At 38.0% G+C, this 15,976-nt stretch overlaps 1 protein-coding gene across 4 annotated transcripts in view; it reads right to left on the reverse strand.

The window, feature by feature from the left end:
• Positions 1 to 15,357, reverse strand: part of SPART (spartin) — a 38,962-nt gene extending 23,605 nt beyond the window's left edge. Inside the window, exons 1-5 of one of the 4 annotated variants that reach the window (XM_045978296.1) lie at positions 15,218 to 15,357; positions 10,506 to 11,317; positions 6,158 to 6,355; positions 3,960 to 4,124; positions 431 to 554 (exon numbers count right to left, since the gene is read on the reverse strand). In XM_045978296.1, the coding sequence (XP_045834252.1) occupies positions 431 to 554; positions 3,960 to 4,124; positions 6,158 to 6,355; positions 10,506 to 11,315 (1,297 nt within the window). In that variant the 5' untranslated portion in view covers positions 11,316 to 11,317; positions 15,218 to 15,357. Of the gene's footprint in view, positions 1 to 430; positions 555 to 3,959; positions 4,125 to 6,157; positions 6,356 to 10,505; positions 11,318 to 14,881; positions 15,106 to 15,217 lie in introns of those variants that run through there. The other 3 variants (XM_045978295.1, XM_045978293.1, XM_045978294.1) reach the window with 3 other exon arrangements.
• Between the last annotated feature and the right edge of the window lie 619 nt (positions 15,358 to 15,976).

The following is a 15,976-nucleotide window of genomic DNA, read 5'->3' on the forward strand; positions in this document are numbered from 1 at the left end:
CTATAATATAATCCTCAGGTCTCTTCATACCTCCACTGCAGTATGGTTAGAGAATGCTACTTTGCTTCCAAAGATGGGATGAGTACCTCACCATTTTTCTTAGATGAAGAGGAAGGGGGAGAACGGGAGAAAAGGACTGAAGAGGAATTTCAAAGAAGAATGGAAAATAACTAATTTTATGTTCAGAAGAGCTATCCTTGGGGATTCCCAAAGATTTTGACTATCAATTTTCCCTAGAGAGAAACAGAAAATAGTCAAGAATTTCTACCTATATGATAATATGTAATGTTCTAAAAGACTAGTTCCTTCTGTTTTAAAGTATTTATAAAATGATCATTTGGACCAAAATACAAAACACTGTCTAAGGATTCTCTTATGGATTCCAAAGGTTTCATATTATAGGGGGAAAAAATTAACATTACTCTAATACCTGACAAAATATTTTGAGCCACTTTCTCACTCCATTCAGGTAATTCCTTTGCTTTTTCTTCTGAAACTGGCTCATAGGGTACAATGTGACTCAGATTAACTTCTTCACTTGAAGTGTCTTTAGCCTAGTAAAAATGTTTCAAATGTAAAACAATAAAGAAAAATTATAATGGGAAAATATTATAAGCATTATGTAATAAAATATTAAGTCAACAAATATTAGATATAATTAATAAAAATACCTCCAGCCAACATAGTTACCAGTATATTTTATAACAGAAAGCAAAATACCACAACTGCCATAAAGCTTAAAAATGTCCTGGTCTTATATAAGATCTCCCTGGAAAGTAAGGTTTAAATACCAACATACTTCCAACAAAGCATTTATCAAATTATATTTAAACTGATGAGACTATGAGTTCCTTCATAAACTTATCAACCCCTTGATGGCAGTATGTACATGGTACTCAGTAAGATTTAAAAGATTTGTTAAATGACCCAATCAGTAAGGAAGGATGTATCCAAATAAACTGGTTTTGATAGAAATCAAGTAAAAGCAAGTAAAAATATATAAACACTGCTATTCCATCTAAATGGAAATAGGGACACAGATATACCTGCATTTTGCTAATTTAACAGTTGTTATGAGAACTAGGGCCAACACTTAAAATGTCAAAGCTAAATTTATTCATTCTAAGAACTTAACAGCAGGCTAACTCAGACCTCATAATACTATAAAATTTCTTGAAAATCAAACTTCCCAATGGAAGTATAAAGAGAACTTCACTTAAAATATAAAACATTAAAAACGAAACGAAAACTTTTATGGGGGGGGAAGTCATTCCTAATTAAAACCCAAAGACAAAATGAACATAATATTAGCAACTTCTATCTTAAATAATGAGCCAATGCCCTAATACATAGAGAGCCCCCAGAAATCGGGAAGAAAGACTAGCAACCCAGTAATAAAAAATGCACAAACGACAAGAACAGACATCCCACAGGACACAAAATTCAAAGAACCCCTAAGCAGATACACAACAGCACTCACAATAAAATCAATGCAAATTAAGATATTCCAATACACAATTTCTTATCAGACTGCCAAAATACAGAGGCCGATGACTCACTCTGTGGACTAAGCTATGAAGAAACAGGTTTCCTATAATGCCGGTGGGAGTGCTAAAGAGTATAGTCCTTAGGGAGGGCAACTTAGCAAAATCTATCAAACTTACAAATGTATTTATTTACTGACTCAGTAACCCCACTTCTAAGAATGTATCTGATGAATTACCTACAAATGTATGAATCAATGGATCTACAAAGCTACTCACAAAAGCGGTTTCTAATAGCAAAAGCCTACAATCATCCAAAGACTCAATAAGATTGGTTAAAGAAAACTATCATAAATCCATACAATGAAATACGAGGTAGCTAAAAAAAGACTGAGAAGGTTCTCCATTTATAACATTGAAAGATCCCCAGAATTTATTATCAAATAAAAAAAATTAAATACAGGACATTCTATGATGTTACCTTTGGTATAAGAAAGGGAGAGAAATCTGTTTTTATTTGCTTTTAACTGCCTCAAGAAACCTAGGGAAGAAACACAAGAGATCCTGATAAAAAGTGATTACCTACTATGGCAGGAACAATGGTATGGACAAAGGTGGGAGTAGAGTTTTTCAATGTATATACCTGTTCATATAATTTTATTTTTTTAGTTAACAAATTAAATTTCTTAAAAATGGAAGTTTTAAATGATGTGAAAAATTTCCAAACATACTAAGTAAAAAGAAAGGAGCAAAACAGTATGTCTTCCATGCTTCCATTTGTATTCTTATGTGAAATGTGTGCATATACACGTATATTCACACACAAAATAAATGTGTATGTATATATGTTTCAATGTATCTGCAAGGATAAGAAGCTAGCAATAATATATTTAGAGCAGGGAGCTAGGTGGCTAAGGGATAGATAGGAATGGGAGGTAGAATTACTTTTCACTAAGTATCTTTCGTATTTGCTTTTTGTGCAAATTAAAAAAATTTTTTTTTGAATTTTAATAAATATATTCCTTGGTACCACCTTGAACTCCCAGTGTCCTCCATAAAGCTGGTCTAAGATGTTCAACATAATCCACAAATAAATGTAGAATATTCAAGGGGTACTTGGGTGGCTCAGTTGGTTAAGTGTCTGCCTTCAGCTCAGGTCATGATCCCAGGGTCCTGGGATCTAGCTCCATGTTGGGCTCCCTGCTGAGCAGGAGTCGTCTTCTCCTTCCCCTCTGCCCCTATCTTGCTTGTGCTCTCTCTCTCTCTCAAATAAATACAATTTTTAAAAAAAAAACTTAGAAGTGCAGACTATTCAAGTGGTATGATAATTCTAAGATAATTATTGAGCACTTACAATATGGAATAAAACAATGAACAATACAGAACTGTTTGTAATTCAATTTTCTTTCTTCATGTATTTGCTTATGTTACTATTTCTGCCTAGAATCTCCTTCAAACTGCTATGTGTATGACCAAATTTTGCTTCATCTTTCAGGAGTCATCTTAGTCACAATGCCTTCTCAGAAGCCTTCCTTACTGCTTCCCACATCACCATAGGCTCACACTTATTGATGAAGCTAGGCTGTATATTAGATGGTGCAATCCAGCCTACTATATAACCTATGCACCTTCATCTAATGATCACACTAGCTAGAAATGCTCCAATCTGTCCTCCCCAATAGACAAGAAATTTCTTGAGATAAGAAATTTAACTTTTCCACTAGGCTCAGCATTCTAGCACTAAAAAAAAAAAACTTACTGAACTTACTACCACTTGAAACATATCATTACTCAGGATCTAAGAAATGAAAAACTACTAAACATATTTTTTAAAAACTTAATTACTTATAAGAGAGTGAATGCTCAAGTGGGGGGGGTGGAAGGGCTAATGGAGAGGGAGAGAGAGTCTCAAGCACACTGTGCTGAGAATAAAACTGGACGTGGATCTCAATTCCAAGACCCAAAGATCTAGAACTAAGTCAAAACCAAAAGTCAGATGTTGAAGTGACTGTGCCAAGGCGTTCCACTGCTAAACATATTTTTAAAAAATTCATTCTCTTTCCTGATGACCATCCATAAAACAAGGGACTGAATAAAAATGGTGGTATAAGGAAAAGCATACCTAACCCCAAGATTCTGATGTATTAAGGAAGGTAGAGAACAACACAACACAAAAGATAAAAGATATGCTTTAATGTAAATATAAAAATTTCTCGAATACGTCAAAAAAATCTATCACCCAAAACACAGAATATGTTTTAAAACAGTGTAACAATATTAAACAATAAACAATATTAAACTATAAAAACAATATTAAAGCTGATTCTAATTATTTTCGCCAGTGATCATTTTGTGAATTTGGAAGTTGCTCTGCTTTAGTAAACAGGGATAAGACTTTATAAATCATTGAAACTGGTAAAAGGTACCATTAGAATAGGATACACACACATACCACCTTATTGCCTTTTTACTTACTTTACTTACTTTTTTCCCCCTTTTTCCTTTATGACGCACATCCTTATTGTCTTGGTCCAACTGTCTTACATCAGTGCCACTGGCTTCCTTCAGTTGGTCAGAGGAGCATCTAGCTCTTCCAGGGATTTGGAATTCATTTTCTCCTTCTGCCCGGTTCCAGTTTGCCTAGGGGGGTAGACTAAACCTTAGGTCAAATTCAAATTTTCTCTAAATTATGTTCTAATAATGTGCTTGTTCAAACACTGATGTGTTTGACAGTCTATAAATACAACCACTTTTGCTGGTCTTTTCTCTATACTTTTGTTTTATCTCATCACCAAACCTCAATCCCTTGAGTTCTTTAGTTCACAGCATATGGGCTAAACCAAATTTCTAAAGACAAAGCATAAAAGATAAACTTAGATAAGTTGTTAGTATAAGTTATCATTAAGTCAGATGTAGCTACATTTGAATTTAATTAAATAACAAATGGTAAGTTTTAGGAAACGTGTGTAAAACTAAGTGCGATCAAAGGCTCATGTCCAGTTTAACCACTATGCATTGTTGGAAGACTGATTTTGTCTTCTGTTTTTGCACTTAATATTGAAGGTATTCTGCTCACATATACTTTGCTGAATGAATACTTAAGAGTAAAGACAAGTCAAAATTATAGCTAGTAACTAACTTTCATTTACAGTTGGGAGTTATGGGACAACACAGCAAACTAAAAATGATGTGCAACCAAAAAGTAAACATATAAAAGTAAGATAGGTCCAATGAATGTAGGGGTGAAGGAAGAAACTGCTCCATGATAGGTCTGAAATAATTAAGAATGCCATTTCATTCAGCCAGTAAACAGCAAAACTAAGACTTGAAACTCTTCCGTTTGACCATGTTTTTGCCTTTGTCAACTACTCTTCATATGTACACTGAGGCTACGCACATTTCTGTAAGGGTACCAGATGTTTTGTCACCATAGTTTAAGTGTATAGCATTGGCTATGCTAAACTGTGTGATGATCACCAGATCATTCTCATAATATGGTCCATACACCTAACGCTAGAGAGGGCTCTGACCTTATGCTTAGTGAGTAGTCTGTTCTTATGTGATCTTTTCAAGATAGGTGTGGAATGAAAGTGTATTCTACTTCCTAAGAAAACAGGAACAGAGGTTTTAAGACTGAACCCAAAGGCAACTATTTTGTGAAATATTCCCTGATCTCCTTCCTGAACTTTTATTTCATTAGCTATCATCATCCTGCACTGTGATTATTTAGCAGACTGTAAGTGCCTGAGAATAGGAGCTATTAAATGGTATCTTTAAAGTCAGTCTCTTGTTCTGTTTTCCCATCCATCATTTAACATATTACCTAGTTAAAGAAGAGATTCTGAATATAAATGGACTGAAGCGGAGAATAAAAGAGTATACTATCATGCTGTCAATCTCCTTCAACTTCAGAATCAAAAATATTTCCCCCCTTTGTCCCACATCAAGATGGGGAAGAATACCTGAAAACACCTCTCCTTAATACTCTGTATTTTAACTCCTTATGACAGATCAAAACATGGGGAGAAAAAAAAAAAAGCTTAATTAGGCAAGTTCATAGGATGACAGGCCATATTTTAAATTGCACTTTATTTTCTCTTTATTTAGTTTTATTTATCACAAGAACAAAGACGATTCCCTCAAGTAAAACCTGTTTCTTCCTCAAAATGACAATCATATCCCTAAAACGTCCAACACAACCCATCTGCTAATGCCAAAATTACCTTCACTTTACCATTCAGTCCCATTAGGCTATTTTTCCAATTGAACAGGAAGACTGTGGTGATAACAAGAGCTAACATTCACAGAACATTATTACTTGTCAGCACTGATATAAGACAGTTAATGTATTAAACTTTAATCTTTACTACAGCCCAATAAAGTAGATATTATTCCCATTTTATGATAGAGAAACTAAAAAGAAGATCAATAACTTTAATAAAACAGTTACTAATGCAAGAGTTCAAATTCAAATCCAGGTAAACTGACTCTAAAGCCCAAGACCTTTATCACTATTTATGGCCAATTTCTAACTAGTATTTGTGAACACACGAGCAAATTATATATTCTCATTTTTCTAATTTTGATCATATAACATCCTATTACAATTTCTTTAAAAGTTTAAGTGCTTACATTAAAGTAGATTTCATCCTAACGATGATCACACAAGTTACCTGAAGCCGAAGGTCAGACATCTGTCTTAATAAATCCTCAAAAAGTTCTCTATCATCCTCTGGTAATTCAGAAGACAAGACAACCCCCACAAAGCATCCTGACGCTTGTAACATGGTATCAGGAAACATGTAGGCTCCCACAGTACATTTAAGAACTGGAGATCTGTCAGGAACTAGAGGATATAACCAGTCACAAACCTGAAAGGATTAATTAGAAAAAAAAAATCAATGAATAAAACTAGGTTTTCACTGGTTTGAGAATTGTTATACCATAGAACATTTCAAAATTCTAAATGCATTTTACAAGGCTTTACAGAATCATTAGCATCAACAAATCCCCACTAAAAATTAGCCATTTGCTAGTCTGATCTTTGTGTTGATCACTCACAAGAACTGTTCTAAAAATGTGATTACTCCACTACAGTCTTCAAATTAGTGGCCTTAAATAGCCCACAGATAACCAATAATGAGTTTAGTTTAAAATAAATAACAAAGTAAATTAAGACTTTCTTTATAATTCAAATTAGACATGCTTTTGTGGAAATAAAATCAAACCATTTTCAAGTACATATATTTACTGATTTAATGCTTGCAATTCCATGAAGTTAGATATTGTCATTTTGTGTACAAGAAAACTGAGGCACAGAGAGGTTAATTAAGTTGCTCTGAGTCTGTGAAAAAAGTGGAGACAGTATCTAGACACAAGCAATCTGGCACCAGAGAAGCCAAACAATTCCTTTAATTAGAACCCAGCATTTACAGGGCCATCTGGTGGCTCAGTTGGCTAAACATTTGACTTATTCTGGCTCAGGTCACAATCTAGGGGTCATGAGATAACACGGAGTCTGCTTTGAGATTCTCTCTCTCCTCTCCCTCTGCCCCTCACCCCACGGTACGCTCTCTTAATAACAAAATCTAAAACAAAAAACAAAAAAAGAAACCCAGCATTCACAACACTGCTTAAATTTTTTTTTAACTAAGTTTGAGAACCTGACTTGACATAGCTAGAATAGAACATTAAGTTCTATCAAAATATTGTTAAATGAGTCAAAAAGCATGAAAGATTTCATATAACAAAAATGGAAAATTCTGGTACACTGCCATCATCTCTGACCAACAGAATATAAACCTAAAAGGATCAGAGTATCCAAGTCTGATTCTTTCTTGGAAAGTCCTTAATAAACCTTTTTAAATTCTTCTTTTATAGACTCTCTTTTTCAGTCACCTCAAACGCCACTCTTCATCTTTTACAAGTCAAGCTTTAGAGAAGTCATAATAAAACTGATTATGTGTCTTCCAAAGTATGATGTACTGCCATGAGTGATACGAAATGACTTTAATATACCAGATTATTTAAATTTGAATAGTAATATATTTCAACATATTAAGAAAAAAATACATCTATCCCTCAATTTCCCAGCTGTTATATTGGTTAGGATGATAAAATTAACAAATGAAACATTTATTTATCTATTTATCTATCTATCTCTCTATCTATTTACTTAAGAGAAGGGAGGTAGAGCAGAGTGAGAGGGAGAATCTTAACTCTGAGACTACGATCTGAGCTGAAGTCAAGAATTGGACACTTAACTGAGCCACCCAGGAACACCAACAAATGAAACATTTAAATTGAAATATTAAGAAAGTAATAATAGGGGTGCCTGGGTGGCTCAGTGAAGTTAAAGCCTCTGCTTTCGGCTCAGGTCATGGTCCCAGGTCCTGGGATCAAGTCCCACATCGGGCTCTCTGCTCAGTGGGAAGCCTGCTTCTTCCTCTCTCTGCCTACTTGTGATCTTTGTCTGTTGAATAAATAAACAAAATCTTTAAAAAAAAAAAAGTAATAATAGCAGAGATATGAAACTGACCAAAAAAAGTTGCGAAGGTTGCACTTAAAATAACTAAAATTTGGTAAAGTTTCCTTTATTGTTATGATTTCTCTACATTCTGGACATCTTGATTTAACTGGGGTATCCAAATCTTCCGAACCGAAACTTTGTAGACCTTTCTCATGGTAGGTCATTACAGGTTGGAGGGCTTATCCACCACAGGCTGATTTTTCCCAGATTCACTTTCAGAGGACAACCTTATGTCTACGTTCTAATGAACTGACTACAAATTTAATAGGTTTAAAAAGTATATTAAACTAAAACCTAAAGAAATATAGTTTTTAGAAACCCTAGAATTCTATGCCTGCCTACTTAAGACCAAATTAATTTCTAATTTCACAAACAGACCTACAGTGATTTCTGCAGTATAAGAAGTTATATTTTATTTTTTAAGAAGTTATATTTTAAAAAATTATATTTAACTTCTAATACTCAGTTGATTTAGTGTTTGTTTTTTAGAACAGAGACATTCAGTAAACACATGTTAACTGCCTTTAGGTCACTGTTAGAAATACCTGAATACATGGAAACAAGAGCCCCTTCAAGAGATCAAATTAAACTTTGGGTGCAATTTATTTATTATTTACAACCAAAAATAGGAGATACTAGAAAGATTAAAAACACTTTATTTAAAGCACTCAAACAGGACAAATTTTTACTAGAGAACAAATCATTTTAATGGTTGAGCTCATGTAACCAAGTAGAGTGTTTCTGATACTCATTTTCCATCATCTCCAGTAGCCTGGGCCCCAAAGGTTTTTTATTTTTTATTGTACTTTATTTTATGTATGTATGTATGTATTATGAATGTGTGTACATTATGGGGGGAGAGGGAGGAGAGAGAGAATTTTTTTTTTTTTTAAGATTTATTCATTCGAGAGAGAGAGAGAGAAGCACAAGCAGGAGGGGAAGGGCAGAGACAGAGGGAGAAGCAGACTCCCTGCAGAGCAGGGAGCCAGACATAGGGCTCAATCCCAGGACCCTGAGATCATGACCCGAGCCGAAGGCAGATACTCAACCAACTGAGCTATCCTGGTGCACCAGGAGAGAGAGAATCTTAAGCAGGCTCCATGCCCAACGTGGAGCTCTGCTCCATGTCACAACCCTGAGATCATGACCTGCGCTGAAATCAAGAGTCTGACACTTAACTGACTGAGCCATCCAGGCACCCTCTCACCTCCCCAACCAAAGGTTTTAAATTCCAGTATTACTACACAGCCCTACTACCAGGTCAGCAAAAAGTATTACAGCTTTAATCAGCCTCCTCACAATCCCAATCAGTAATGTCTACTCTTTCTACCTCAAAGATTCTTTCCTAAAATAACCTACAGGGATATAAAATATTCTTCCTATCCAATAATGAAGTCTTTTTTTTTTTTCACCAATGCCCCCAATAACGCCTTCAAACACATCTAGTAAGTCTCCAATTATCTTTAAACAACTTTCAAGTTGATTCCATGTAAAAGCTGCTTAAGAGCTGAAAGTGGAGTATACCAAAAAAGACAAATCAATCTAGGTTACTACTGCTGTAACTAAACCAACTGCATCATCTGGACTCTGAACAAAAAGACCTGCTTTGCTCAAACATTCATCTTCCTTACATGCATGTGAAATTCTTTGCTATACCCAGCGTAAAGGAGGCCTCATTTCTAGAACCCAACTCTCTGTACTGATGTCCAGTCTTTTAAAAACAGATTGTTATTCCAACATCACCTTCAAATATTGCCTTAATTCCACAGCAGTGCCCTAACAACACCAGCTGTTATTTAGCAACAGTTTTTACTCTTCGACCAAGGGCATGCCAATAAATTTATCTGCTTGGAATGTTAGAAATGCATCTTAAATTATCATTGCAATCTCTACTTCTATACCAAAGTTTCTTAACCTCTGCATGATTAACATTTTGGGTTAATTTTGATTGATGAAAATGATCCTGTTTAGAGGTTTAGCAGTCCCCCCTGGTCTCTATCTACTATATGCCAGTAGCAGTAGTACAACCCACCTCCCAGCTGTGACAACCAAAAATGTCTCCAGACATTGTCAAAATGTCCTTGGGTTGGAGTGGGGGGATCATTCCTGGTTGAGGACCACTGTTCTACATACCGGGCTGGGTCTAGCCCAGATCAACCCCTCAGATGGGGCTTGACATTTGTGGCAGTTTACAGTAACACATCCACATGAGTTACATAAATCACTTTTGAAACTGAAGTTGTTAGGTTTCTTCTTCAATAAAGAATTAAAATTTTAAGGATGAATGCTCCGATGCCCCTTCGGTCTTGTCATCACAATTTTAATACTAAAACACAATTTTGAAAAAACAACACAATTTTGTATCTTTAGAAAAATAAACTATTAGAATGATCTTTCTGCACTTATTGTCAGGGACACATAATAAATACTGTCAAACAAAAAAATGTATATATACATATTTCAAATTATGTTTACATTTTTCTTTGGCTTACCTGAAGAAACCCAGGAGGACGGTTTAGAACAGTATCAAGAGAATTATCCAAGAATCTCACAATTCGAAGGTACCCTGGATATGAAGGTGCACTAACTTCCCCTGCAGGATTTACAAAAAAAATCTGTACTCCATTTGGTATCAAAATCAACTCATCTGCATCTAGCCCTAAGGTCTCAAGAGGAGGTGGCTGAGAATGATTCCTATAAAAGTCTTCTCCAACTGATGAAAATTCCCCAGATTCTGTTCCATAGGATACAGTGTAGTGACCCTCAGCAGCCTGAGGAGTATAAGCAGGAGGTGCTTCTGCTGGATGACTCTGAGATGGTAAGGATAAAGAACTAGGTGCAGGAACCAACCCTGTACTTATTGTTGAAGTGTTTCCATTTGCTTCAGTGTGCTGAGGAGGTGAACTAAAGGACTGAGGCTCTGGTGACTTTTCAGACATGTCTTTAGGTGGAAATTCTGGATATAACTTGGGCACCTCCTGAAGATCATTCCGTAGAGAAGTGGCAAGACCCTTCTCTAGAATTTCCAACCTGGTACGTACATTCTGTAGTGTTTCTTTCATTTTCTGTTGCATCTGTCTAGCAGATTCCCACCCAGCACCTATGTGTTCAGGTTCTGTTGATGATATGCTGATTCCTCTGAGCAGGTGTCCTATTCCTTGCTTATAGTAGTTCTTTGCTTCTTCCTTCTGACCTAATTCATCTGTATTCAGTCCCTTATTAACAAATAAAAAGGCCTTCTTGTATGCTTCTTTGATGATCTTAATTTCAGCAGGTTCTCCATTTTGTGGCTCTTGCTCCATTTCTGTCAAAGAGAAAATATTATTTTAATTATCTAATTTAACTATTTGTTTACTGAATTATCATCAATTTCTCCTATGTAAACATATTTCAAAAAGATAGGAGGCTTATTGGTCTGTCTTGTTCATTATTGTATTCTCTAACCCAATTACTATATCTGATATACAGAATGCACTCAATATGTACTTGTTGAATAGATAAATAATGCCCTTATTCCTAAATGTCATTTTAATTAAAAACAGGAGAGAATAAGTTAGAATATATCTACTGAATAATTTTCTTGTTAGTTTCATATAATAAATAAATGTTTCCTACCATGTATCTAATGTTGGAACCAAAGAGCCTCATTTTAAAATTCATTATAATATAAATCCAGATTATATCCAGCTAATTAAAAATGAGGTTGAGGGGCGCCCGGGTGGCTCTCTCAGTTAATCATCCGACTCTTGATTTCAGTTCAGGTCATGATCTCAGGGTCTTGAGATTGAGCCCTGAGTCAGGCTCTGTGCTGAGTAAGGAGTCTGCTTTGGATTCTCTCTTCCTCTGCTCCTACTGTTCATGCCCACACACTCTCTCAAATAAATAAATAAATAAATAAATAAATAAATAAATCCTTTAAAAAAAAAATGAGGTTGAGGGGCGTCTGGGTGGCTCAGTGGGTTAAAGCCTCTGCCTTCGGCTTGGGTCATGATCCCAGGGTGCTGGGATCAAGACCCACATCGGGCTCTCTGCTCAGCGGCTCCCCGACCCCCACCTGCCTCTCTGCCTACTTGTGATCTCTGTCTGTCATATAAATAAATAAAATCTTTTTAAAAAATGAGGTTGAGGGCACCTGGGTGGCTCAGTGCTTGGTTAAGCCGCTGCCTTCAGCTCAGGTCATGATCTCAGGGTCCTGGGATCGAGTCCCACATCGGGCTCTCTGCTCAGCAGGGAGCCTGCTTCCCCCTCTCTCTCTGCCTGCCTCTCTTGTGATTTCTCTCTGTCAAATAAATAAATAAAAAATCTTAAAAAAAAATGAGGTTGAATCACACACTGGAGAGAATAGAAATGAGAAAAAATTATCTGGATGAAAGTTTAAAGTTACCCACTTGCACTTAAAGGTGGCAGGTTACTCACATGCAGTTAGCCCTGTTCCCTCCCAAAACTCCATTAAAATAACTCTAACAGATTAAAATGCATAACTTCTCATTCTTGTTAATAAGGAAAAAAATGAACAGGTAGTTCACAAAAGAGGATCTTTAAATGGCACGTGAAAAGGTGTTCAACACCTGACCTTGTGTATACCTACATATCAAAGCTTATGTTGCATAGTATGCTGAAAGATTTCCTGAAATAATGTGTCACTGGAGGAAATGAAAAGGAAAGTGTGGGGGGAGGAGTGGTGATGGTGGTGTAATTTCATGGGTCAGTTGCTAAATAGCATTTCTTGCTAGCATCTCCATCTTGGGAGAGAAAAAAAGTTTAGCAGGGGAAAAAAACCTGGAAATCTATCAGGGGAAATGTAGTGGGGAATTTCAGCACAGAAAGTAAAAGTTTGTACTAAAATACTGCATTTTTAATTTGGGATTTATTCCAGGATTTGATATATTCTCAGAAGTCTCTGAGAAAATGCATTTCACAAGGGTAGGAACCGCAGAATAGCACTTAAAAGAATAAAAAAAGATTTTAAAAAATAATACCTATGATATCCCTAATTACAGTTAAGAGCTTATCAAGCGGCTTAAAAAGACAAAAACCATTATTACATGATTCCACATCCTTTTTTATTTTTAAAATTTCTTTTAAAGATTCAAGGGCATCTGAGTCTCTCAGTTAAGGGTCTGCCTTCAGCTCTGGTCATGATCCTGGGGTCCTGGGATCCAGTTGCCTTAGGCTCTCTGCTTAGCAGGGAGCTTGCTTCTCCCCCTGCCTCTCTCCCAACTTGTGCTCTTTCTCAAATAACTAAAGTCTTTAAAAAGAAGAAAAAATAAAGATTGATTTATTTATTTAAGATGAGGAGGGGCACAGGGAGAGTGAGAGGGAGTCTTAAGCCAACTCCAGTGGTGAGCATGGAGCGGGAGGCGGGGTGCTATCTCACCACCAGAGCGGAAACCACCCTGAGATCACCACCTGAGCCAAAACCAAGAGTCAGCAGGTTAAAGGACTGTACTACCCAGACGCCCCTCACAAACTTTCATTTTTAAAGTTGAGAACGGAAAGTTTTGATATGTCAATCTGTAGTATTAAATAAAACAGTACCCACACCAGTATAATCATGTTAAATCCCAACCCAAACCCTGGTTCCAGATACAAATAGCGCATTTATTTTTTGAAACGTTCTAATAAAAGGAGTAAAACGTTTTTGTTTCAGACATAACTATGTGTGGGGGTGCATATGTGTAAGCTTAAAAAAAAAATCCCGGGAGAAAAGGCAAAATTCTGAATCAAACACAGTCACAAGCTACGGGTAACATCACAAATAGCCTCTAATACAGAAAGTGCTCTAACGCCTGCCTACCTGGCCCTTTACAAGATAAACGAAGATGGAACTTTTTCAAATACCTGTATGCAACTCACTCCAATAGCTTCCCATCCATTCTTGGCAGAGGAACTACACAAATGACCTTTCAGAAAGCCCCACAGGTGAGAAAGTACCAACATAAAACCTTCCTGTTTAAACAGGTTTCCTATAAAATGTCTCCAAATGGGATCTGTTATTGCAAAGGAGAGCAATCGAAAAATAGCTCCGTTTGTAACTGGGGACATTCTTACATTCCCTTTTTCTTGGTTTTGCTTTTGGACATTTCCAAGAAAACGTGTTGAATTCTTAAATATTTACCAGTATTTCAGAAGCTGCAAGAATTTGACCGCAAATCCATTAAGTTACAATGCAATAAAGTAAATTTCGAGGATCCTTAAGTGACAAGTAAAACAATTCATTAGTGACTGGAAAAATGAGCCAACCCTACGGTAACGCAATAATGCCGTGTCACGAAACAGTGCACATTCCAGGAGAAACTTTTTCCAGACATAGAAATTAGGTCGGAGAGGGCCTCCGCGATGATCCATCCCTAAGGAACATGAACAAATGCCTTAGAAAGAGCAAAACCCGAAGGTTATCCATTCCCAAAACAATTGCTATTGGTTGCTGACATTCTGTAAAGACCACCGAACTTTCACGAAGCTGTAAGGGCGCAAAACCACAGCCATTTTCGAAGCAAAGTAAACAGCGCCTATGAGGCAGCAAGAATGGTGGACAGAGATGTTCCAAGTGCACGACCAAAGGGGTGCGAGTGGGAGGCAGCGTTAGCCAGTAAACAGGAGTGAAGGGCGTAGGGAGCGCGGGGCTCAAAGGTCCCATAAATATACGATGGGGGCTAAGAGAACTTCACAAACTATCCTCTCGAAATTGTTTCCTTCAACGAAAGCTCCATGTCTGATACTTGGATGAGGGCTCCGGGCCTTCTCTACCCTGCCCCTCCCCCCGCCCGGTCCGGCCGCGGGGACCGGGGCGCTCACGCGACCCGCCCGTTTCGGGGTGGGGGACCCGCGCCAAGGGCGAATCCTTCCCCGCCAGCCGCTGCCCCACCTGCGCCTTCCAGACCTCGGGCGCTTCGGCGCCACCTGAAGAGTTCCCCGCCCGGCTGTCGCAGCACAGCGACCAGCTCCCTCAGACGCCGCGCCGCTACGAAGCGCTGGGCCGGGACCGGTCCCGTGGTTCTTAGCGCCTCACACGCGCGCGCGACCCAACGCCGGGACTCACAAAGCATTCCAAGTCGCGCGCTCCAGAGCGCGCCACGTCACGCGGCCGCCCCGCCCGTCAGCCCTCGCTCCCGCGGCAGGAACCCACAGGTCGGCTTTCGCGTGACGCCCACTGGGGCTGATTACCCACGGCGGGTCTAGCCCAAGTCCTTCCCACGCTGACCTTCAAAATGGTGTGTGGGGAGACGTCACTCAGATTCGAACCGCGGAGTCTAAGTGAAACTCTGCCAAGAGAAAGGGACGAGGGCAGAAGGCCCCCAGCGCGGACCCCCAGTCCAGGTCTTCGCGGCCACGTCGTCGGCCCCCGCGCTTGCGCAATATCTTTCTCCGCTGCGAAACCAAGTCCGCTGGAGGGGCTAGGAAAGAGTGGTGGGCAGTGAGAGCCGTCACGGCTAGAGGGAGCCCTGGACACAGTGCACATGGGAGAACAAAGGCTGATTCTTTCAACTCTTCTGGAACCTAATCTTTGTTATTAATGTATTCTAAGACAGTTAACCTCCAATGGTAAAAGTCTAGAAGTGTGTGTGCGCACGCACTAAAAGTCTATGTAACAGTAGGTCAGTGTTAAATTCCCGACTCCTCAGAATAAATAGCAACTGTACGAATACCATTTATGATTGTGAGAGGCTAAAAAGGGAAAAAATGAAAGTTGAACATACCTTTTTCCAAAACGTCTTTGAAATTACTAAAATGCTATAGATGGCAAGTAATGTCAAAATTAATTAATGATGAACACCGTTGGATGAACCATGGGCAAGGCTTTTAAGGTAGGGGACATTTGGGCATTTCCCCAAATCGAAGAAAGGTAACAGTCATCCCAAAGAGAAAGACCTGTTAGGAAGATACACGTTGGTACAATGGTGTAAATGACTTTGCTCTTCTAGTCCCTTAAAGAATTCTGGAAAATGTGACTGTGCACCTT

This window comes from Meles meles, chromosome 14, assembly GCF_922984935.1.
Source record: "Meles meles chromosome 14, mMelMel3.1 paternal haplotype, whole genome shotgun sequence".
Taxonomy (NCBI): domain Eukaryota; kingdom Metazoa; phylum Chordata; class Mammalia; order Carnivora; family Mustelidae; genus Meles; species Meles meles.